Source organism: Alligator mississippiensis, chromosome 1 (assembly GCF_030867095.1).
Source record: "Alligator mississippiensis isolate rAllMis1 chromosome 1, rAllMis1, whole genome shotgun sequence".
Taxonomy (NCBI): Eukaryota; Metazoa; Chordata; order Crocodylia; family Alligatoridae; genus Alligator; species Alligator mississippiensis.
Genome location: NC_081824.1, coordinates 188,378,764 through 188,398,316, shown reverse-complemented (window position 1 = coordinate 188,398,316; position 19,553 = coordinate 188,378,764). Strand labels below are relative to the sequence as shown.

General features: G+C 41.6%; 1 protein-coding gene across 1 annotated transcript in view; it reads left to right on the top strand.

The window, feature by feature from the left end:
* SMYD2 (SET and MYND domain containing 2) overlaps positions 1 to 19,553 on the top strand; it is a 53,104-nt gene that overhangs the window by 28,448 nt on the left and 5,103 nt on the right. Inside the window, exons 6-10 of the mRNA XM_059717876.1 lie at positions 4,688 to 4,755; positions 9,284 to 9,386; positions 12,299 to 12,409; positions 16,376 to 16,496; positions 19,318 to 19,492. Coding sequence (XP_059573859.1) covers positions 4,688 to 4,755; positions 9,284 to 9,386; positions 12,299 to 12,409; positions 16,376 to 16,496; positions 19,318 to 19,492 — 578 coding nt within the window. The remainder of the gene's footprint in view (positions 1 to 4,687; positions 4,756 to 9,283; positions 9,387 to 12,298; positions 12,410 to 16,375; positions 16,497 to 19,317; positions 19,493 to 19,553) is intronic.

Here is a 19,553-nt window from a genome sequence, read left to right as displayed (position 1 = left end):
CCGGGATGGTCGACGCCCTGCAGCTCTTCCGCCTGCTGGTGCGGGCCCGCCTCTCGCTCGAGTTTGAGCACGCTGTCCTCCGGCGGACGGTGCCCGCCTTTGAGGAGCGCTGGGCCCTCAAGGGGGTGCTGTGCCGAGTCGAGGCGGGACGCCTGATCCTCGTACTGTGATGCCACCGGCTGCTCAAGCCGCAGAGACGCGTCAAGCGGGCCGAGGCCCTGGACTTTTGCTCGTGCGGGTCGACCCCGGAGGCCTCCATGGGTGTCCCCGCTGGCAAAACTGTAAATACTGTAAATAGTCCTAATGCTTGTTGTGTTGTTTTTTTTTTTTGTCTAGAGTGTACGGGCAGGCCTTGCAGGCCATGAGCCCAGGCCTTGTCCATGAGGCCCAGAGCTTCGGGCGTCCTTGTACATGCTCTTTACTGGCTCCGAGTCATCACCCTCCCGGGAATAAAGGTCTCTTAAAAGTCAAAGTCTTTCTTTCTTTCTTTCTTTCTTTTAAGATCTCAATTATTAGTTTATGACTGTGCATTCCCTTCAGGTAGATCACGATCTACTAGCACGAAGGGATGGTCAATGATAGTCTAATTAGAGATTAAACTGCTGTTTTAGAGGTGAATAATAGTCGCCTTCAAAATTTACTATACTGAACATTTCTGTACTGAACACTTCCAGTTGCATCCACTGAGCCATCTACATTCCCATGATATTTATACACCTTTTTCTGTAATGAAAAACAAAATAAAAATCTTGTGTTTTGGAGTTTTTATTTCAGTGAGTGATGTGAAATAGAGAAGCATCCAAACTGAAACTGTTCAGATTCTCGCTTTGCTTCTGAATATTTTTACTAGAGAGTAATCAAAACAGTCAAGGGATATTACTATACTTTGACAGTATTCTACATAAATATAATTATAAGAAATTTAGATTTTTTACTAAAACAGTAGTTTTTCCTTCTCCATCTTATGATCGATCATTCCACATGGTGTTGCTTCTACTGACTGCCAAATATATTGCTTCACCCAGTTTCACAGCGGAGTTTTTCTCCCTGACATTGCCTCTTGGGGTCATTGCTCTCAGCTTAAGGTGAACTTTTAAAAGTGCGTTTCCACTAGAACTTTTAGCTTGAGTTAACTGATTGACATTTAACATGCTTGTCAATAGCCATTATGGGCAGCTACCAAAAGTTTATGGTCTGGAACAAACTCTTTTTCGTTTTAGCTGTAGGGTAAAGTTGTTTTTTTTTTCTAGAAAAAATGTGCAGTGGGGTGACAGGGAGAGTCCAGCCTTGTACTTTCCAAAAGCATGCTAGGTAGTAATTGGTTAAGTCAAATGAACAGCAGTAGTGTAGATGTGATATGTTTCTCCCCAAAGTTTTCCTCGCTAACTTATTCTCTGTTACTGGTGGTAACATCACCTATCCCTACCCCTGTCGTCAAGGCCAGCAACGTGGGATTTGGTCAACTTTGTGTCTCACCCCAATGTGTGTGAGCCTTGGTATTGGATGCAGCGTCCGCAGCACCTCTGAGATACAATTGTTTATATTCTGCAAAGCAGAAATTCTTTTCCTAGCCCTCTTTATCTCCCATTCTCTATTACTACAAACTCCTTTTCTCTAGCAACCCTGTAGTTTTCCTGCCTTTTGTCCACATAGAATTCAGCTATTGAGGTCAGTGCCCTAGCCTATTAACCTGACCACATCACACTCTCATGAAATTCCCCAATTTACTTCTCTGGACTCCTCAGTGTCCATCCTATCACACTCCAATATCTTGTCCTCTCCAGGTGCATTAAGATGAGATGCTTTACTGTGCAGCAGACAAATTTTCTGCTCAGTAAAGTGTCACTGTCTACATAAGCATGGCAATCGGGGCACAGTAGACTAATTTACGGCACTGCTGGATAGTCCCGTCAGATACAGGTGGTATCTAGCAGTGCTGTAAATTACTGCACTCAAACGCACATGTAGATGGCGATGTCAGGATTAGTTTACTCTTGTTCAAAGCCAGAGTATGTTCAGTCGTATTAATTGCACATGTAGACATGCCCTCCTTTGAGAGCCCATATAACTTCTTTCCTTCTCTTCTTACACGCTCTCATCTTTTTATCTTCTGCTCTACCACCCATGTCAGCCTTGAGCTCCACTTCTCATGTACATCTGTGTGCTTTCTTCACACTGACCTCTGCTTATGGAACATCCTCAATCCATGGATAAATTGCTGATCTCTCATCTTTCAAATTTCTCCTTATGATCCAATTTCTTGCAGGCATGATATCAGAAATGGGCAACTGCTCATGGCTGAGTTGAGGGGAGTTTTAAGGAACTGACTAGATACTTATTTACTAATAAAATACTTTGAGATCCATCAGGTTGTTCTCCTAGCCAGCCATTATATTCCCATGCTTTGATTGTCGGTAACCTCATCCCCCTTCCCCTCATGTGTTGTTTTACACTTGTTGCACCTTATTTTTAGATCTGATTAGAAGCTCTTTAGGGAAGAATATGTTTATACAGCACACAACACTGTGCAGCCACCAGCCTGACTCGAGATCCTTTGAAGCTACAATACTATAAATAGTCAGTACTTTTTACAAGCTATTTTACTGTCCTAAAGGTAGTGATTTATGTGTGTTTGGGAGGGGAAAGGTTTTTGTTACTGCAGACTCCTTTAGCATCCCTGCAATTCACATTGTATTTGTAGTACTTAATAAAATCATAGCTCTTAATTCAGTGTTTTGTTTTGTTTTGTTTTTTAATTTGAGGGAAACTTGTGCTTCTTCTAGCATACAGAAACTACATGTAGGCTGGTCAGCAGAGTATAAAACTATGTTTTTAGTACTTCCCACTTTTTTTTTAAACTAGAGTACAGGGAGGAAAAAGAGGAATTCTTTCAAAGAGTTTTGTTTTTAGGAGAAAATCTTCATTATATTTACATGATTGGCTGTGCCTAAATCCATTGTGACACTTGCTTCTGAGATGGTCATTTTTGTTTCATTCCAATATTTCTATAAGAAAGGGAGATTTTGATTTATGACAAGGAGGTGCAGGGTGGTGGGATAACTTTTCATTGACTTTAGTGTGGCTGGCAGCAACAATGCAACTGACCTATTCAATAGGACTGAGATGCATTTTTAGTTGCTGTGAATATATATGAGAAGCACAGTTTGTTTGTTTTTGTTTTTAATTGATAGTATATTTATTGTCACTGAGACGCTCTCGACCTCAGTGCTGAAATTCTCATTTAGCCTAAAATCCAATTGATTTCTATGAATAAAATGAGAATTGGGATTTTGGGAATTTTTTTTTAAAGATTCAATAATGTTTTAACATGTAGTTTGTCTTACTTTTTGACCTATGTCTAGGTATTTTCGTGTTGAAGTGTGAAACCCTTCTTTAACCCCATCCTTTGTCACTTTCCCCCTTTTAATTTCCTCAGTAGCTTCTGCCTCCTTTGCCTGTGAGAAGTTCAAGGTCCTTGTTCACTACTATCATATCTTTATTTGTATTGTGGTTTCAATTAAAAAACACAACCAGTTGCATCCCTGTTAGGCCCTGTCCTCTATACCATATATTCATTCAAGGCTCTGCACAACCATGATCTGGCCCTTGTTCATCTCTGCATTTTCCCTCATGCAGGTAGTGTTGTCTAGTTCCTCTATTTTCAGCATTCCTTTTGCACCAAACTTTGGTCCCATTGGAAATGATAGCAAAATTCCTTGTTAAAACAAAATTCAGTCCCTCCTTTCTTCTGCTGCTTCTCAGGGTCGTGCCTGGCTTCACATTGTATCCTCTCCTTGGAACAGACCTTACCCACTTTCTTCCATGCTCTTAAGCTTCATGTCTTGTGCCTGGCCTTCCAAAGCTGATGTCCTCCATGTTGTGGACTAGAGTAGGACTCTACACAGTTGTACTTGAATGCCAGATTATTGGTCTTTTGTGTAGATTCTACTAAATGAGATTGCAAACTCGTCAGTGTGAGGACTTGGTCCTTTCTGTTTCTCTGAAGTGTCTTTTGACAACAGTGCCTCTGTACATGTGCTGACTATGAAGATAAGAAATTGTAACTATATTATTCAGGTTTGCTCTTCAGTATAGTCATAGGCAGATCCAGGATTTTGTAAAGGGAAGAGCTCCAGAGATGCTCTTGTCCTACTCCAGCCAGGCAAGGGGAGACGGTTTCATCAGCAGCAATGGTGGTAGCGGGAGGATTCACCTGTTCCTCCCTCTGCTTTTGGGCTGGTGGTGAACATCTGGGGGGACTGGGCAGAGAGGGGGAACCTACTTGCTGCTGCTGGTGTCAGCTAAGCCTAGCAGGCCTCGTGCAGCCCAACTGGCATGGGGCAAAAGTGGCTTCTGGCATTCCCTCCTACCCCTGGTCAGGTAGGGACAGTGGTAGTGGTGGGCAGGGGAGAGAGAGAGGGAGATAATGGAAGGGGAGGGGGCATACTTGCTGAGCATGGAGTTGAAGGGGGAATTTTTATCTGCTTCAGGGGCTTAAGTCCCTGTGTGCTGCTTGTGCAGTGAGATCTAAAAGAGGGATGCAGCTGTGATATTGCACCCCTTCTGGATCTGCCCCTGAGTATAGTTACCTCTCCAGGGAGATCTTTTATGTTAATGTGGAGTGTCAAATTAAAGTGGATTGGGCTGGCCAGGGAGCTTTGTTGCTAATGTCTCTCTATTCTTTTAGGTTAACTGTAATGGCTTTACAATCGAAGATGAAGAACTGTCTCACCTGGGGTCAGCAGTATTTCCTGAGTAAGCTGGATTTTACTTTTTATGGAATATGCATATTTATTTTTAAAAATTTCTAGTGCATATTAGGGGATGTTGTACTCAAATTGAATTAAAATGTAAATTAAGATATGTCTTTCTATTAGTATTTTTTCTAATAAAATCCTTAATTTATCTTGCATTTCACTTATCGTGGAGTGTCCTACAACCCACTTTAATAAAACACTCAAGGATATATGTCATGTTTACTTGACTGTAAGGTGAAGATTTTTTTTCTCCCAGTCAGTATGAGGAGGAAAAGCCTCTTGTCTTGTATTTGCATACAAGGAAATCTCATTGAATACCTTGGCTATCATTAAACTGCTGCCAGAAGCTGCATGTGCTCAGAAATGGAAGCCAATTATGAAATTAATTAATTACAGCCAACACTGAACATGCTTGTGAAACACATGGCCCACATTGGGCAAACATACTGATGGGAACCTTTCTTTGTATGTGGCCCTTAAAAAAAATGGGTAGGCGTTCCCTCCCTAGGGAACTGGCACCAGGCCTGGAGGTACTGCAATACCAGGCCAGCACTAGGAGTGCCAGAGTCAGCCCTGACACCCCATCAAATGCTACTACATCAAATGCTACTACATTTGATTTTAGCCAAAAAGACAGATGCTGATGGAAACCTACCACAAAGATAGGTTAGTGCAGCCCATTTGAATAACGTATAGTATCCATTGTGCTCAGTCCTCCTCAGTGCTGACTCTTTTTTTCAACTCATGGTAAACCATTACATTTCAACTTCCGCTTCATGCATACAGCTGAGCAGTGCCTTTCTTTCCCATTTCCATTGACTCCTGTTTCTTCACCAGCCTTAAATGCCTAGCAAATATCATTTAACCTCCATGTAGGTAAGATGCTCTGTTACCCCCTCTCTTGGCCTGTTCTTTGTGCTTAATGTGACTCCTTCCATGAGTTAGAGCTGGACCAGGTGATCCCACACCTCATCTGCATGTAAATTTTTGGAGGATCCCAGGACTCGTGACAACAACATCTGGTTCCAGTTATGAGTTGAGGGGCTAATTGGCACATAGATCCTTTGTGGGGGTATCTGGAGTACATGCATATACTGAGCAGTGCTGGGCTATGGGGTCACCAAGGCTTGAAAGGCTGTTGATTCTGCTGAGGCCCAGCTCACTAAACTGTATGATAAATCATGAGACTTTTGGCTTTCGACTAATATCATGAATAGTTTGTACTATGTATAAGTAGGTACACAAGTGCTGCTTAAAAGTGTGTTTATGGAGTACCTGTGCTAAAACTTGTGGCAGTTTGCAAAAAGGTAAAATGCATCAATTCTGGACGGACTTAGTCTGTGGGTACCTGTAGTAATTTGCCTTTATGCAAATTACTGCAGGTATGCTTATTTAGTGTTTTCAGGCTTGGCCCTCATTTCCATGTGCTCAGGGACAGCAGGATCTGACAGTAAGGGGGGGAAGGGGCTTTAGGGAGAAGTTGGGGGGGCAGAGGGCAAGGAGGCTACTTGTTCCTCTCCCCCCCCCCTTTTGTTTTTATTTCCCCTGCTTTAGCAGTGGGAGCAGGACAAATTCAAAGCAAATCTCTAATAATTAAATTCTGTACTTGGAGAATTATAACAACTGTATACATTTTTAATACATAGAATCTAATTATTGGGGGATTGACTTATGTTCAAGGTCCTCTTATATTCGAGCAAATATGGTAGTTTATGATTTCATAGTGTTGATTTAAAACCTAATGGGTTCATCTGAGTTGCACTATGAGTTTGTTTTGAAGTCATAAAACTCAAGTTGTGAACTAAAATCCAAGATTCATATGAACTAGTAGTTTGCTAACCAGTGGTCTTTGCAGATGACTGATGTAATGGTGCCTACTCTGAGCACCTACAATGGAACAGCTGATGGTATCCCATCTAGATGCAGGTGTAATATTCCCTGGTGTTTAATGTGCGTCTGTGTTCAGGTCCAAAGCTGACGAAAGCCCTCCCCTGTCGGAATAGCTGCATCCACACCAAGGGTGGAGCAAAGTAGGTTTAGAGTGGATATCAGGAAAAAGTTCTTCACTGTTAGAACAAACAGGTCCAGGGAGGTGATTCTCCCTCTGTACATGGCACTGGTCAGGCCACAGCTGGAGTACTGTGTCCAGTTCTGGATGCCATAGTTCAAGTGGGATGCGGACAACCTGGAGAGGGTCCAAAGAAGAGCCACTCATCTGATTGGAGGCCTGCAGGGAAGGCCCTACGAGGAAAGGCTAAGGGACCGTAACCTCTTCAGCCTCTCCAAGAGAAGGCTGAGAAGGGGACCTTGTGGGGGCGTATAAATTCATAAGGGGAGAGCAACACGAAGTAGGTGATGATCTGTTTACCGGGGCACCCCCTGGAACAACAAAGAACAGTGGCCGTAAGCTACTGGAGAGTAGGTTTAGATGGGACATTAGAAAAAAGTTCTTCAAGGTCAGGGTTGCCAGAATCTGGAATGGGCTTCCAAGGGAGGTGGTGCTCTTGAGGGTCTTCAAGAGGAGACTGGACAGGCACCTGGCTGGGATCACATGATCCCAGGTTTGGTGACCCTTTTCTTGCCTGCCAGGGGCAGGGGGTCGGACTAGATGGCCCACTGAGGTCCCTTCTGACCCTAGAATCTATGAAAGAGTGAGGCAGTGGAGTAGACTGCCTAAGGAAGTTGTGGACTTTCCACCACTGGAGATGTTCAGCAAGGTTGGACAGCTACTGGTCAGGGATGACACAGGCATAGCAGAACTGAAGCATAGCTATGGGTATTTCATGCTTCTGGGCTTTGTTGGTTGCCACATGGGGCTGGGAGGAAATCTTGTGCCCTTGACCCCCAACCTTTCTGCTACGTGTCAAGGCTGTGCTTTTATTTTTTTATCTTTTAAACCTTCCGCAAAGGCATTAGGTGTTGGCTGCATAAAAAGTGCAGAGGGTTCCAGAGGTGACATTTTCCCCCCCATGCGTGTTCTCACCTCGCATTCATCCCTGTTCTTCAATCTGTGTGTCCTCACCTGTTGCTCTCTGAACAAGTGATGAGTTCTTGCTCAGCGTTATGCCCCTCAGGTTTTTTTTATAAATCTCTCTACCCTCTCAGATGTTTTAACATGATATATTTTGTTGCTATGCCAGTAGAAAAAATGCACAAACTCTGTCAGCTCTGCAAATAAACTAGAGCTAGTAGTGTTGCTCATGGAAGAGAGCAGACAGCTCTCTAGTGCTGAAGAGGAAAAAAGGTGCCATGAAGCTTCGGGGCCCGATCACCAGTGGTCCTGGTGAATATGGCCCTTGGCAGCAAGCAAGGGCTTTGCAGATTCCACTTGGGTCACTCTCATCCTGTAGCAAAGAAAACTGCTGAGAGCATCTGTTCATTATAAGTCCTATACTGAAGGCAGTGCTGAGCCCTGCTCCCATTACTCCATTGAGGAGCAGAGAAAAAGACCTCCTGAGTATTGTTTCACTATCCTCACCTTCAACACCATCACTTCTGTGTTTAGCTGCTCAGCAAGTCTGTGAATTGTGAATTTTTCTTTGCTCTGACCAGAAGCAATTCTATATTTGCTTTGTGGATAAAGAAAGTATGTTAGATAATGTATGTAATAAAACACACACACTTTGTCATAGCCCAGCGTTAAGGAGGAGGTACTTTTTTCCCAGCAGGTAAGATTTTTCCTTCTTCCACAAGAAGAAACAACTAATTCTTCAGTTTTAAACTTATGGTAAATTTGTAGCGTGCTTTTGTGCTCATTAAAGTTAGTTGGAATATTACCACAGATCTCGCTAGTACAAGCAACTAACTCTTGTTTCCCAAGTTTATCTATGTGGCCTTACAGTAATACTTAAAAATTATACTTACAGGCTTTCCTTCCAAAAAGATCCCCAGACACTTGCCAAACTTAGTATGCTTTACTTCCCACTGGTTGATTTGCCACTTTCTTTAATGCGAACAGGAGCAGTCCTTGTATGCATGTCACTGGATGTGTCTACACGTAACGCTACTTTGCCATAGCAACACAACCTACCGTCAGCGGGCAAACCTCATGATGCCACAGCTATGTTGCTGTAGTGATGCACTCCACCATTTTAGCTTGTTGCTAGGGCAACATAGTGCCTAAAAATAACCGTGTGCAGTACCAGCTGTTACTATACCATCTTTTAGTACTTCCAAAAGTAACAATGGCGCCATAGCAGCATGTTTAGATGTGCCCACTCAATTACAGTTCTGTCTGCATAGCAGGAACTAGCTGAGAATCAGCACGCTGTATAATAAGAGTTGGGAGGTCAGAGGACCAGTTTGTCTGATCCTATTGGTATTGCTCTTGTGTAAATATTAAAATAGCAATTCTGTAGCCTTTGCTGATTTGTTACATTCATATTAAACCCTGGAGTAAAAACATCTGAGATAAGGTGACTTGAACTTTGAAGCTTGTTTGTCTGCTGAAGTGTTGCTTAACTTTTGGTCTGTTTCTTTGAGAAGAAGTAAGTCTGGCTTTTTTTTGTTGTTGTTGCTTTTTACAGTGTTGCACTGATGAATCACAGTTGTTGTCCAAATGTAATTGTAACATATAAAGGGACCTTGGCTGAAGTCAGGGCTGTCCAAGAGATTGAACCTGGGGATGAGGTAAATCCATTTTATATGAGTATTTTATTGCAGTATTGTGCATGTGCCTCTGCATGGCAGGGAATCCAGCTTTTCGTGTTCATTCCATTTAAAGGTGAGTGAAGGTTCTGAAAATGCTCACTTAAATGTTCAGGGTGGGATTGGGTGAGATGTGATCCTGCAAGGCAGCATAATTTTGGGAGAAGAGCAGTGGAATGGAAATGGGGAAACCAGAATTCAATTTCTGATAACAGTTCATCACTTTGATATGGTTCCTTTGTGCCTCAGTTTGCCAGTTTGTAACCTGGGCAGAATAACAACCCCTCAAAGTTGTTTTGAGGCTTAATTTGTTGATTATTTGCCTGTTGCATTGAAGTCTCCAACTGAATTGAATCTGAATATATGCAAGCTATTATTATTTCTATAACTTCCATTATAACAGTACTACAGTAATGTTGTAGAAGTATGCAGAAGGATGCAACATAAAATGGGGGACCAATTTCTGTCTAGAAAGATGATCCACATAATATAGAATACATCCCTGCCAGTTTGGATAAAATACAGCCTTGCATGACCCCAGATCGTTATGACCCCTTTGACTGTAGGTGGGGCCAGACTTCCAGTAAAGGGCTGGATGTATCTTCCTTAACCAGAATAAGGCCTGTTGGGTTACATCCAGGCTGTCTGAGTCTCAGTCAGTGATCTTCACTAGTATGTCTCGACCAGCAAAGAACACTATTATCTCCAGTTTGACTTGGACAGAACTGGGGAAAGGTGGTCACCCATACCTGTGTGAGACAATAATAGGGTTTTATATATTTAAATGATATGTTGTGTGTAGGATTTTACAATTACTTCCCTGTTAATAGCACTTGAATGGTAAAGGCTAACCTGGTTAAACTGAGTTCAGTATTAATTTTGGTTGTGATTACCAAGCATATAAAATGAGATTTCAGCCAGTAAAAGGAAGACAGCTTTTGGGATTAAATGATTTACAGTGGTGGAAGGTTTCTCACCTGAGTAAACGAGTCAGGTGTGTGGCTCCTTGCTGAGTAGGAGATATGGTCATAGGCTGATGTTAAAGGATTAGACAGTGCTGCAACCCAGTTTTGTTACTTCGCATGAGACAGTTAAAAGCTGGTAATTTTGTGTGACATTCTGGATAAACTTCTCTCTCAACTGGGCTTGCTGTCTGAAGTTAAAATTGAACACGTTTCTTGACATGTTACTTGGCTGAACTCTGATTTTTACAGAAAGACTAATAACTTTTGGTAGAAAATTCCCCAAAACAAACTGTTAGCATATTTCATAGTTGTTCTTCTAACATATAAAAAACTTGCTGTGTGCCAACAAGGACTGAGTAGGAATAAATGATTTTCCTTGTGCAGAACAGTCACATGGCCTGTGTCCCCATCTTCTGGTTTATTCTTGCTATTGCATTAGAAAATTGTTAGTTTCCATTGTGTAAAGTCCAGTTCCTATTTCTTGTGTGTTTTGTGCCTGGAGGAAAAATTGAGCATCAGTACAGAATAAAGACAAGCATAAATAGTAAATGAAATTGACTGTGGTGTTCAAAGGCACAGCAAAGAATGGATCAGATTGAGTGCAGCAGTTCAGACTCAATTATAAACAAGAGCATTTTAATTAATTTGTTTCAATGCAGTGGTAGACTGTAAAGTAGTCCACTGTTGGGTAATTGTATGCTTCTTGGGGAGATGCCTTTTAAAAAGATGGAACAGTTTGATTGCAGGAGTTTGTGACAAAAAATACTTTTCTGTACTGTACTCAAAAAAAAAAAATTTAAAAATCATAGCCTTCTTAGGTTAATAGTCATCCTTTCTAGAACTGAAGTACTGGGAGCCAGGTTCTATTCCAACAGTTTGTTGCATAAGTGGACTTAGTTTTAAGTCCATGCTACCCATGTTCCCAAAAATCAGTTCATGGTAAAGTTGAATGGATCTTCCTCCTCCTTGCTGCTTTCTAGTGACCCAGTATTAAGGGTCAGATAATGATGACATGTTATAAAAGTAGATGTATTAGTAGATATTCAGGACTTGAACAGGGTTAAATAGAATCTATTTAAGTCAACTTAAATGCATAATAGGTGGGATAGGCCCCATGTCTCTTCAGGAGAGAAGGGATCTCTTTTTAAAAAGGATTCTTGCCTTAAACCAGGAGTGTCAAACTCACCTTAGTCATCTGGACCAGAGGGGGCTACTTCTGCAGTACAGCAGAGCCCACTGCACTGGACTTGTGTTGCACAGCCCTTGCTTGCCGGCCTGCTGCCACAGGCCATATTCACCAGGACCACTGGTGATCAGGTCCGTATGCTCCATGGCCCACTGAGCCCACAGGCCATATGTTTTGACACTTCTGCCTTAAAACTTAGAAAGTTGCTAGGGAATATTTGGGTGCCCAACTTAAGTCCTGTTTTTTTTTCTTTTTTCCCCAGGAAGTGTTGAGCCCCAAGCCTCTGAAATTAAGGATGCTTTGAGGTATCAGAAGCTGAGCACCAAAATAATTGTAATCATCTAATCTAGCAGGAGCCTGAGATGTCACTCTTAAAACTGTGACATATTTGAAGAGCTTTCTCTTCTATACATTAGATTGTTGCCTACCTTGGATCTCAGTCACATTCATTGTTGGAGGAAATTTTGCTGTTGGTAGAAGGAAGAAGCATTCCTTTGGCTGACTGCATTTCTAAAAGGGCAAAGGTTTGAGGCTGCCAACAGATGCTGAATGTAAGAATTAGTTCAAAGGAAATTGATTAGGTGGCAGGTGATGCAGTAACAGGGATATGGCAAAATGTACAGGCATATGACAGTTTAATCACATTGAGTATTAATTCTATGTAAATGGATAATGTATTTGCATTCATATGTGGTGGGTATATTGTACAAACATATTGATTAATTAGAATGGCTTTCTTCTAGGTTTTTACCAGTTATATTGATCTGTTATACCCCACAGAAGATAGAAATGACCGTTTAAGAGACTCCTATTTCTTTACCTGTGACTGCAGGGAGTGTACTACTAAAGAAAAGGTAATACAACAAAAGTAAAGAAGTACTTTCCTCATAAGCTAGTGGTATACCATAGGCTTGTTTTCTATTGGATAAATTGGAAAGTAGTAGTGTGTTTTATTATAAAAGCTTTTCCATATCATTTCTTGCTACTGTAACTGTGAACTATAATATAATGGAATATCCTGGTAAGTATTTAGTTTAAGGACTTTAAGTAAAGTGCAAAGTAAAAATACAGACTTTTAGACCAAGGCCATTCCATCAGTTCTATCCATTGATGGGAGTTTAAATACAAAAATGGGTTTTATGCCAAATTCAGGATTCTTTCCTTTTTCCCCCAGAGCTGCAAAACTTGCTTGTGTTCATTGGATCATTTAGAGGTGTTCCAGAACGTAACTATAGAAATTCAAGAAGTCCCAGTGCAGTTGATGATACCAGTAAAGTCGCTGAATGATTCATTCTTTTTTTTTTTAATTCTGTTACCCCAGAAGTACCAGGAGGGTTCTGCTGGAGTTTAGGACTTAATCCTAAACCTACGGATGTCTATCCTTTGGCTGCTGACAGATGTTCATTTAAAGGCACAATAAGCTCTGATCCTCAGTCCCAACAGTCATGCCTCCTGCCATGCCACACATACATGGCAAGATGTGCAATATTGGGATTGCGGTCAGATCCAAATTATGCCGTACTTGCCAGTGCAGGGGGAACCTAGGATCATGATCCTGGACCCCCTCTGCATCAGGAAATTGAAAGCTTGTGCCCAACAATCACCTGATGGTCAGCTGACTGTGGAAATTTATTGGGGCTGGTTTGAGCAGTGGTGTGGTCTGTGTGGCCTTCGCTGGGGCCAGCTGAGATGCCAAATTGCTCCTTCTGCCACATGTCCAATTCAAGGCATGATAGAAACCATCCACAATACTCTTATACATTTTGTGGAATAATTTTATGGCTTATTTCTTGTTTTTTGTGCCATTAGTTGCCTGAATGTGTGGCCTGATTACTATTTAAGACACAATTAGCTGGTTAATTGCATCTTAAGTGTAACATCTGCCAAGGGTCTTTGATACTAAAGGTTGCAGCCTGAGGATTATTTGTGCTGAATAGTTATCCCAGCATGTTGACATGGATTATTTTTTCCTGTGTAACAGCATAAAAATTAATGTATTGCATAGCTCTGTTCCACACCTATCTGTCATGGGATATAATGATGAGACAGCCTCCTGTAAAGCAAAGTATTATTTTGTTTACAATAAAAATAGTTTAGGTAAATGCCCATATCTTAAAATGCCCGTGCTTGTTTTACTGTTTGTCAGGCAGTTTCCACATGGGAATCCAGGTAGGTATGAACATTTTATAAGCTGCTCTCCCTCCTATTCATACTCTCCACCTGGAATATTTCTGTCATCTTAACTGAGGAACCATTTCTCCCTCATGCTTTAGATGTTCAGTCCATCTGATCTCCAGTCTCCTGCTTAGCTAAACAACCAACCTCTCTTTTTATTTATTTATTTTGCTTAGGAGATGGGGGGCAGGGGGGCATGCGGCTACACATGTACTTTACTGCCGAGTAGACTAATTAGCTCCGCAGTAAAGCATTGCTGTCTACAAGTGCACCAGTATTAGAGCGCAGTGTGCTAATTAACTCTGCCGTAAAATATTATTGTCAGGGACAGTACTATTTTATGGCAGAGTAATTCACTTTGATCAAACGTGTGTGTAGATGGTGACTGCGGGTGATAATTGTACCCAGTCAGCCCAGGGAGCATGGGGCCAGGCCTGTGCCTGCCACCTAGCACAGCTCTGCACATTTGGTACTCTCCTGCCCCAGCCAGCTTTTTCCCTGCTGACCCCCCTCAGCCTGCTGCCAGCTCAGGCCTGCTCCACCCTGGCTCAAAGTGCTGCTGTCCCAGGCACACATGTAGACACTGCGCCTAGGAGCAGTGTACTCTGGCTCAAAGTACTCCAAAGTTTATCAGTTTGCATTAATTGCACGTGTAGGTGCACCTAGGATATAGGATCCTTGAAGTGAATAGCATCCTTCAGAGCTTGCAATAGCTCCATGAATTTAAACTGAGTTTCCTGAAATATAAACATAGAGTAAAATCTTGGCTTCATCAAAGTCAATGAGTTTTGCCTGTGGATATCACTGGAGCTGGTGTTTCACCTCAACAGTGTACCTGTCATGAAATAACCTGTCATTTTGGCCCTTCAGGTTATCTCCCACTTAGAAAACTGTACACCCTTGCCAGTAGCCAACATGAAACAATTGGCGCATGATGGGAAAAAGTTCTTCAATAAATTGGGGCTTATGCTGCAAACGATCATTTCCAGATTGCGATGGATTAATAAACTGGACTGAAAGCTAACAGTGGCTGGAGCTGAACAGCAGAAAATCAGCCTCTTGCAACTGAACTTGTGAAGATGCCCTTTTTTCTGTAAATCTGAAGGGAAAGTATGGAATATAGAATGGAATCTATTTTCTATTGAGTTAAATTTCTTGATGGACCTAGATTGTCAGGATTTTTAGTTTGGAGATTTAGATAATTAACTTCAATAACAAGTAGTAAAAATTTTGAAAATGTGAAGAATGATTTCAGTGACTGGAGAAGCACCCAAGTACTGTTGTGAAGGGCACTTTACAAATGTGTATTATAACAATTCTGCAAAACTAGGGATTATTGACAGGAGGGAGATTCCAGATCAGTTGATCAAGTAGATGAGGAACCATAGACATGTCCTGTGCTGTCTCATTTGAAAACACTGAGATTGAAGAGTTTGAAATTCTGTGTTCAGCTTTGTGCAGTAGGTGAGACTAGATGATAATTATGGTTTCTTATGGCTTTAAGATCCATGAAATCTCTCTAGTATAACCAAAAGCAGATTTTTCCCTTATGGCTCTAATTTTAAATGATGGGAAAGGTGAATTGAAAGAAGCTTAATGCAGTTTTTTTGTAGTTTTGATAGACTCTTTCAGGTAGGTTGCACTGTGTGCAGTAGATCTTGTGAAACTTCACTTTGTTAGTTTGCAGACTGTAATGCACACAGTGCTAGACAGTCTCTGTCCTTTTTAAAAATCTGTATCTTTATCTAGGCTCGAGACATCTGACACTAGTAATTCATGCTGACAAGTATAAACTGGAGTTCACAACAGGAAACAGCATTACAGGGTAGTAATTTGGGAGCTTCTGGAAGTTCTGTAGAAAGCATCCTAACTTCCAAATGCTGATTCTTTTTACCCCTTAATTTAGGACATCCCATGGCCTTCCTGAGGAGGCAAATGGGCAGTTGCCCATTGATGCAAAGATGTGACCCATCAGGATGTGTCTGTAGTAGGTGAGAAGACCATTACAGAAATACTGACTTCATGGAATGGTTTTCTGTCTCAGGGTGTAGCAGACCCCCAAATCACAAGTGATTCTGGGAAAACCATTCTGCTACATCAACTTATGAAATGCTCCCTGTGTTATTGGTTAGACCAGTGCATATTGGGATTAACGAGGCACTTGTTGTCCAGTACTATCTGAGCATTCAGATAGTAAACTATCAAACTGTCCGAGCTTCTGAGTAATTCTGTCATGAAAGCACTGCCTTTAGCGAGACCTCTTCCTCCACCACAAAACAGGCCTGTTTGTTTCTTCTCAGTGGAATGGGAAGCTGCTAATTGGCTCTGAGCTGAAAATCCTACCCTAGTTGCAATCAACTCATACAACCAATGTTTGTAAAACACCTTGGAATGGCTTTTGCAGGTAGTCATTTTCTAGGAATTTGGAAGCTCAGTGCATTCCAACTAAAGTTTTATGGAAAAATTGGAGGTGTATCATTTACCTGTTATATATTTTTTCCATCTAGAGACATCAGTAATTCCTTCTGGGGGAGCCAGGGTCCCATCCATGCCTTTGAATTCACTGTGATGGTTTTTGAACCCCTATGTATTCATGTACTTTTGTTGCCTTGGATTGCATTTTTAATTTTCTCTGTTTCTTTAAGGATAAAGAAAAACTGGAGATCCGCAAATTGAATGATCCTCCATCAGCAGAAGTTGTACAGGGCATGATCAGATATGCCAGAAACATGATTGAAGAATTCAGGAGGGCCAAACATTATAAATATATCCTTTGCCTTGCCTTGTCTCAATCTTGCTGTTTCTGGCTTGTCTTGTAATTCTTAAATATTTGATGTCAGGGTACTTGTTTGCTTGGAAGCTTCTTGGGGGAGTTTTTATAAGTATTTAGAAACTAGACTTTCTTGTTCTCTTTTTTGTTTCTGTAAGAAATTGAAACTACTTTTCTTTGGCAGGGTTGGGGCAAGAAAGTGTGTGGGCATGTTTATGTGTAAGAAAGAGACTGTCAGGGTATTGTATTGCTGCACTTGGTCTGTATGGATAGTGTTGTACTAAAGGATGATTATTTCTCTTTTAGAGTGGTATAGTTCCTGTCTTGGTTCAGGCACATTGTAACAGACAGAAAGTAAAAGATAGATTCATCACACCCCAGAGCTGGCTGGGTTTTTGGCTAATCTACATTTTAGCACTTTTTAAGCCCTTAGTGGAAAAATAAAGAACTGAGGTGGCACTGAGACCAAACCAAATCTTTAAAATGTGTTGAAGTGGTTAATAAAGTTAATGAGAGCACATTTAAAAGAAGCCAAATATTGGTGGCCTAAAGATAAGGGTCAGTGCAATAGGCAGCAGTGTTTTAGGCCTGTAGCCAAGCCATTGAAGCTAATTAACCACAAAAGTTTCCTTTCTTTGATGCTCATGGTGAGTCTGTCAGTCCTTGTTATAGATCATAATATTTGAACCAGCCTAAGCCCTGGGTGACTTTTTATGCCCATTTACACGAGGTCTGCATTTAGTCCTCTGGTTTCCCTGCCTATATTGCAGCAGTTTGGCCCTTTGGAATACTGTCTGGGCACTTAAAACGGCAGTCCATGGATGCAGAGGGAGCAGGGGCCCACAACTGATGTTAGTGTGTCTTTCTAGCTGACATGTCTTTCCAGTTGACCTCACCTAAATTAGATTTGGGCTGCATAATGTGAAGGGGTAATGACTGAAGATAGAATTTTGATGATAAAAATGTTTATAGGAAGTGGGGAGGGAGTGGGAACAGTGCTGGTGCAACACAGAGGGACAGCAGCATCTCTGTGGAGCAGCAGGTGTGAGCACATTGGAGCCAGTAAAAATAAAGCTGATCCCTGTATGCCTCGTTACATGCTGAGTCTGGCTTAGCAGTGGGCGAGATAAGTACGACCCATAGAAATCTGTTTCCACTGATAATTAAATTGTAAATTCTTCAGGACAGGCATTGTGTCTTTAGATGTGTTGCATGGCACCTAGCAGAGCTATTCCTCAGTTGTGATGGGAGCCTGTGGATGCCCATGTAATAGAAACATGAAGTATAACAAAAAAGATTGTTTGAGCAGATTAACCATCCACCTGAACTGCTTGGTGACCTTGATGCCACTGTGTGACAGGAGCACAGCTCTGGTTCAAGTGTAAGCAGGCTAACAATTACATTAAGGAGGAACTGGTCAGACTATACAAAAGGAGGAGAGAAAAACAGCTAGCTGATAAACCAAAAAGAGTTGTGCTGGGAGGAAAAAGGCTTGTTTAATGTTACTGGATGGAGGCACTCAGGGTTTTTATTTTTTAATTAAGAAAATTACCTTTGGAATGCTTAGCAGGGGTGTGTGTGTGTGTGTGCTGGTGCATATGTGCAATATACGAGCACTTCCAAATGCTGTAAAAACTAACTAATCTTCACAGTGCCTGAAATGCTGCCTTTTTCCTTGCATAAATTGAAGCACAGAGAAGTGAAACTGCAAGTCCTTCACAGAGCCTGGATTGATAAAATCTCTGGAGTTCTTGAGTTTGGATTTTATCCTGCATCCTTTCTGCTTAGTACAGACATTTGCAGTGCCAGTTACTATGAAGAGTAAAGAGTAGGGGTGAAGTCCTGGCTCCACTGAAATCAGTTGGTGTTTTGCAGTTCATGGATGCCAAGATTTTACCCTAATATGGACAGTCACAGCTCCTGAAGTGTGTTCGAGATAGCTGAACTCTCAACACTAAATACTCAGCATTCATCTAGTTTTGAAATGATTACACATTATTTGTTCAGACCTTGTTGCCGTTTGAGTTTTATACTTTAACAGCAAGGTGTCTGTGTAGATCAGGTTTGAGTCCAGTAGCACTACAGCTTTTTGGTTCGTTGGTCGTTTTGGAGGCAGAAGGAAAAAATAACTCTTGCCATTCATTGCAGAGCATTGCCATGAATTGCCATGGATTTTGATGTGGAGAATACTGAAGCATTTGTGGGGCTAAGTGAAACAGGCTACTGAGTTGCACCTCCTTTGGACCAAATAAGCTCTGTAGTTCCCCTTTTCCTAGGGATGAGTAAGAAAGGAGCTGGGGGAATTTATAGACCTATTCCCCCACCAAATATGCCACATTACTGAAGAAGTCTGCATTAAGATCTCCAGTCTGGGTTCTGAAGTGGTGGGGGGGGTAAAGGAAAGGGAGAGAGGGAGTGGGGAAGTCATGCAAAAAAACCCCACACTTTATCTGGAGTCACTGAGACTTGGAACCCCTCAATACCATTTTAGAATAGAGTTGTATCTAGGGCAGCAGTTTTCAGCCTGTGGTGCATGGACCCCTGGGGCGCCACAGACTTTGTCTAAGGGATCTGCAAAAGATGACTATGATCAATCAAAAGTGTGCAAATACCCACACTTACAATTCAAAGGGGTCTGCACCTCCATTCAAAATTTTTTTAGGGGTCTGCAAATGAAAAAAGGTTGAAACCCACTGACCTAGACAATAGCTTCTGTCCATTCTTCACCAGATAAATACAAGGTGAATCTCCTTTACCTGTATAGCAGCAGTATTCAATTAGAGACTATTCATTGTATTTTCCTTGACTTCATGGTACCTCCTAGTGAATTACTGGAGGTTTGTGAGCTTAGCCTGGACAAAATGGGCTCAGTGTTTAAAGACAGTAATGTTTACATGTTGCATATGATGTATCAGGCTATGGGAGTCTGTCTCTACATGCAAGACTGGGAAGGTGCATTGCGCTATGGGCAAAAAATTATCAAACCATACAGGTAATTTTTGAGGCTGCCTTTTTAATTATGCAATGCCTTCATATAAACATGTATTTTAAAC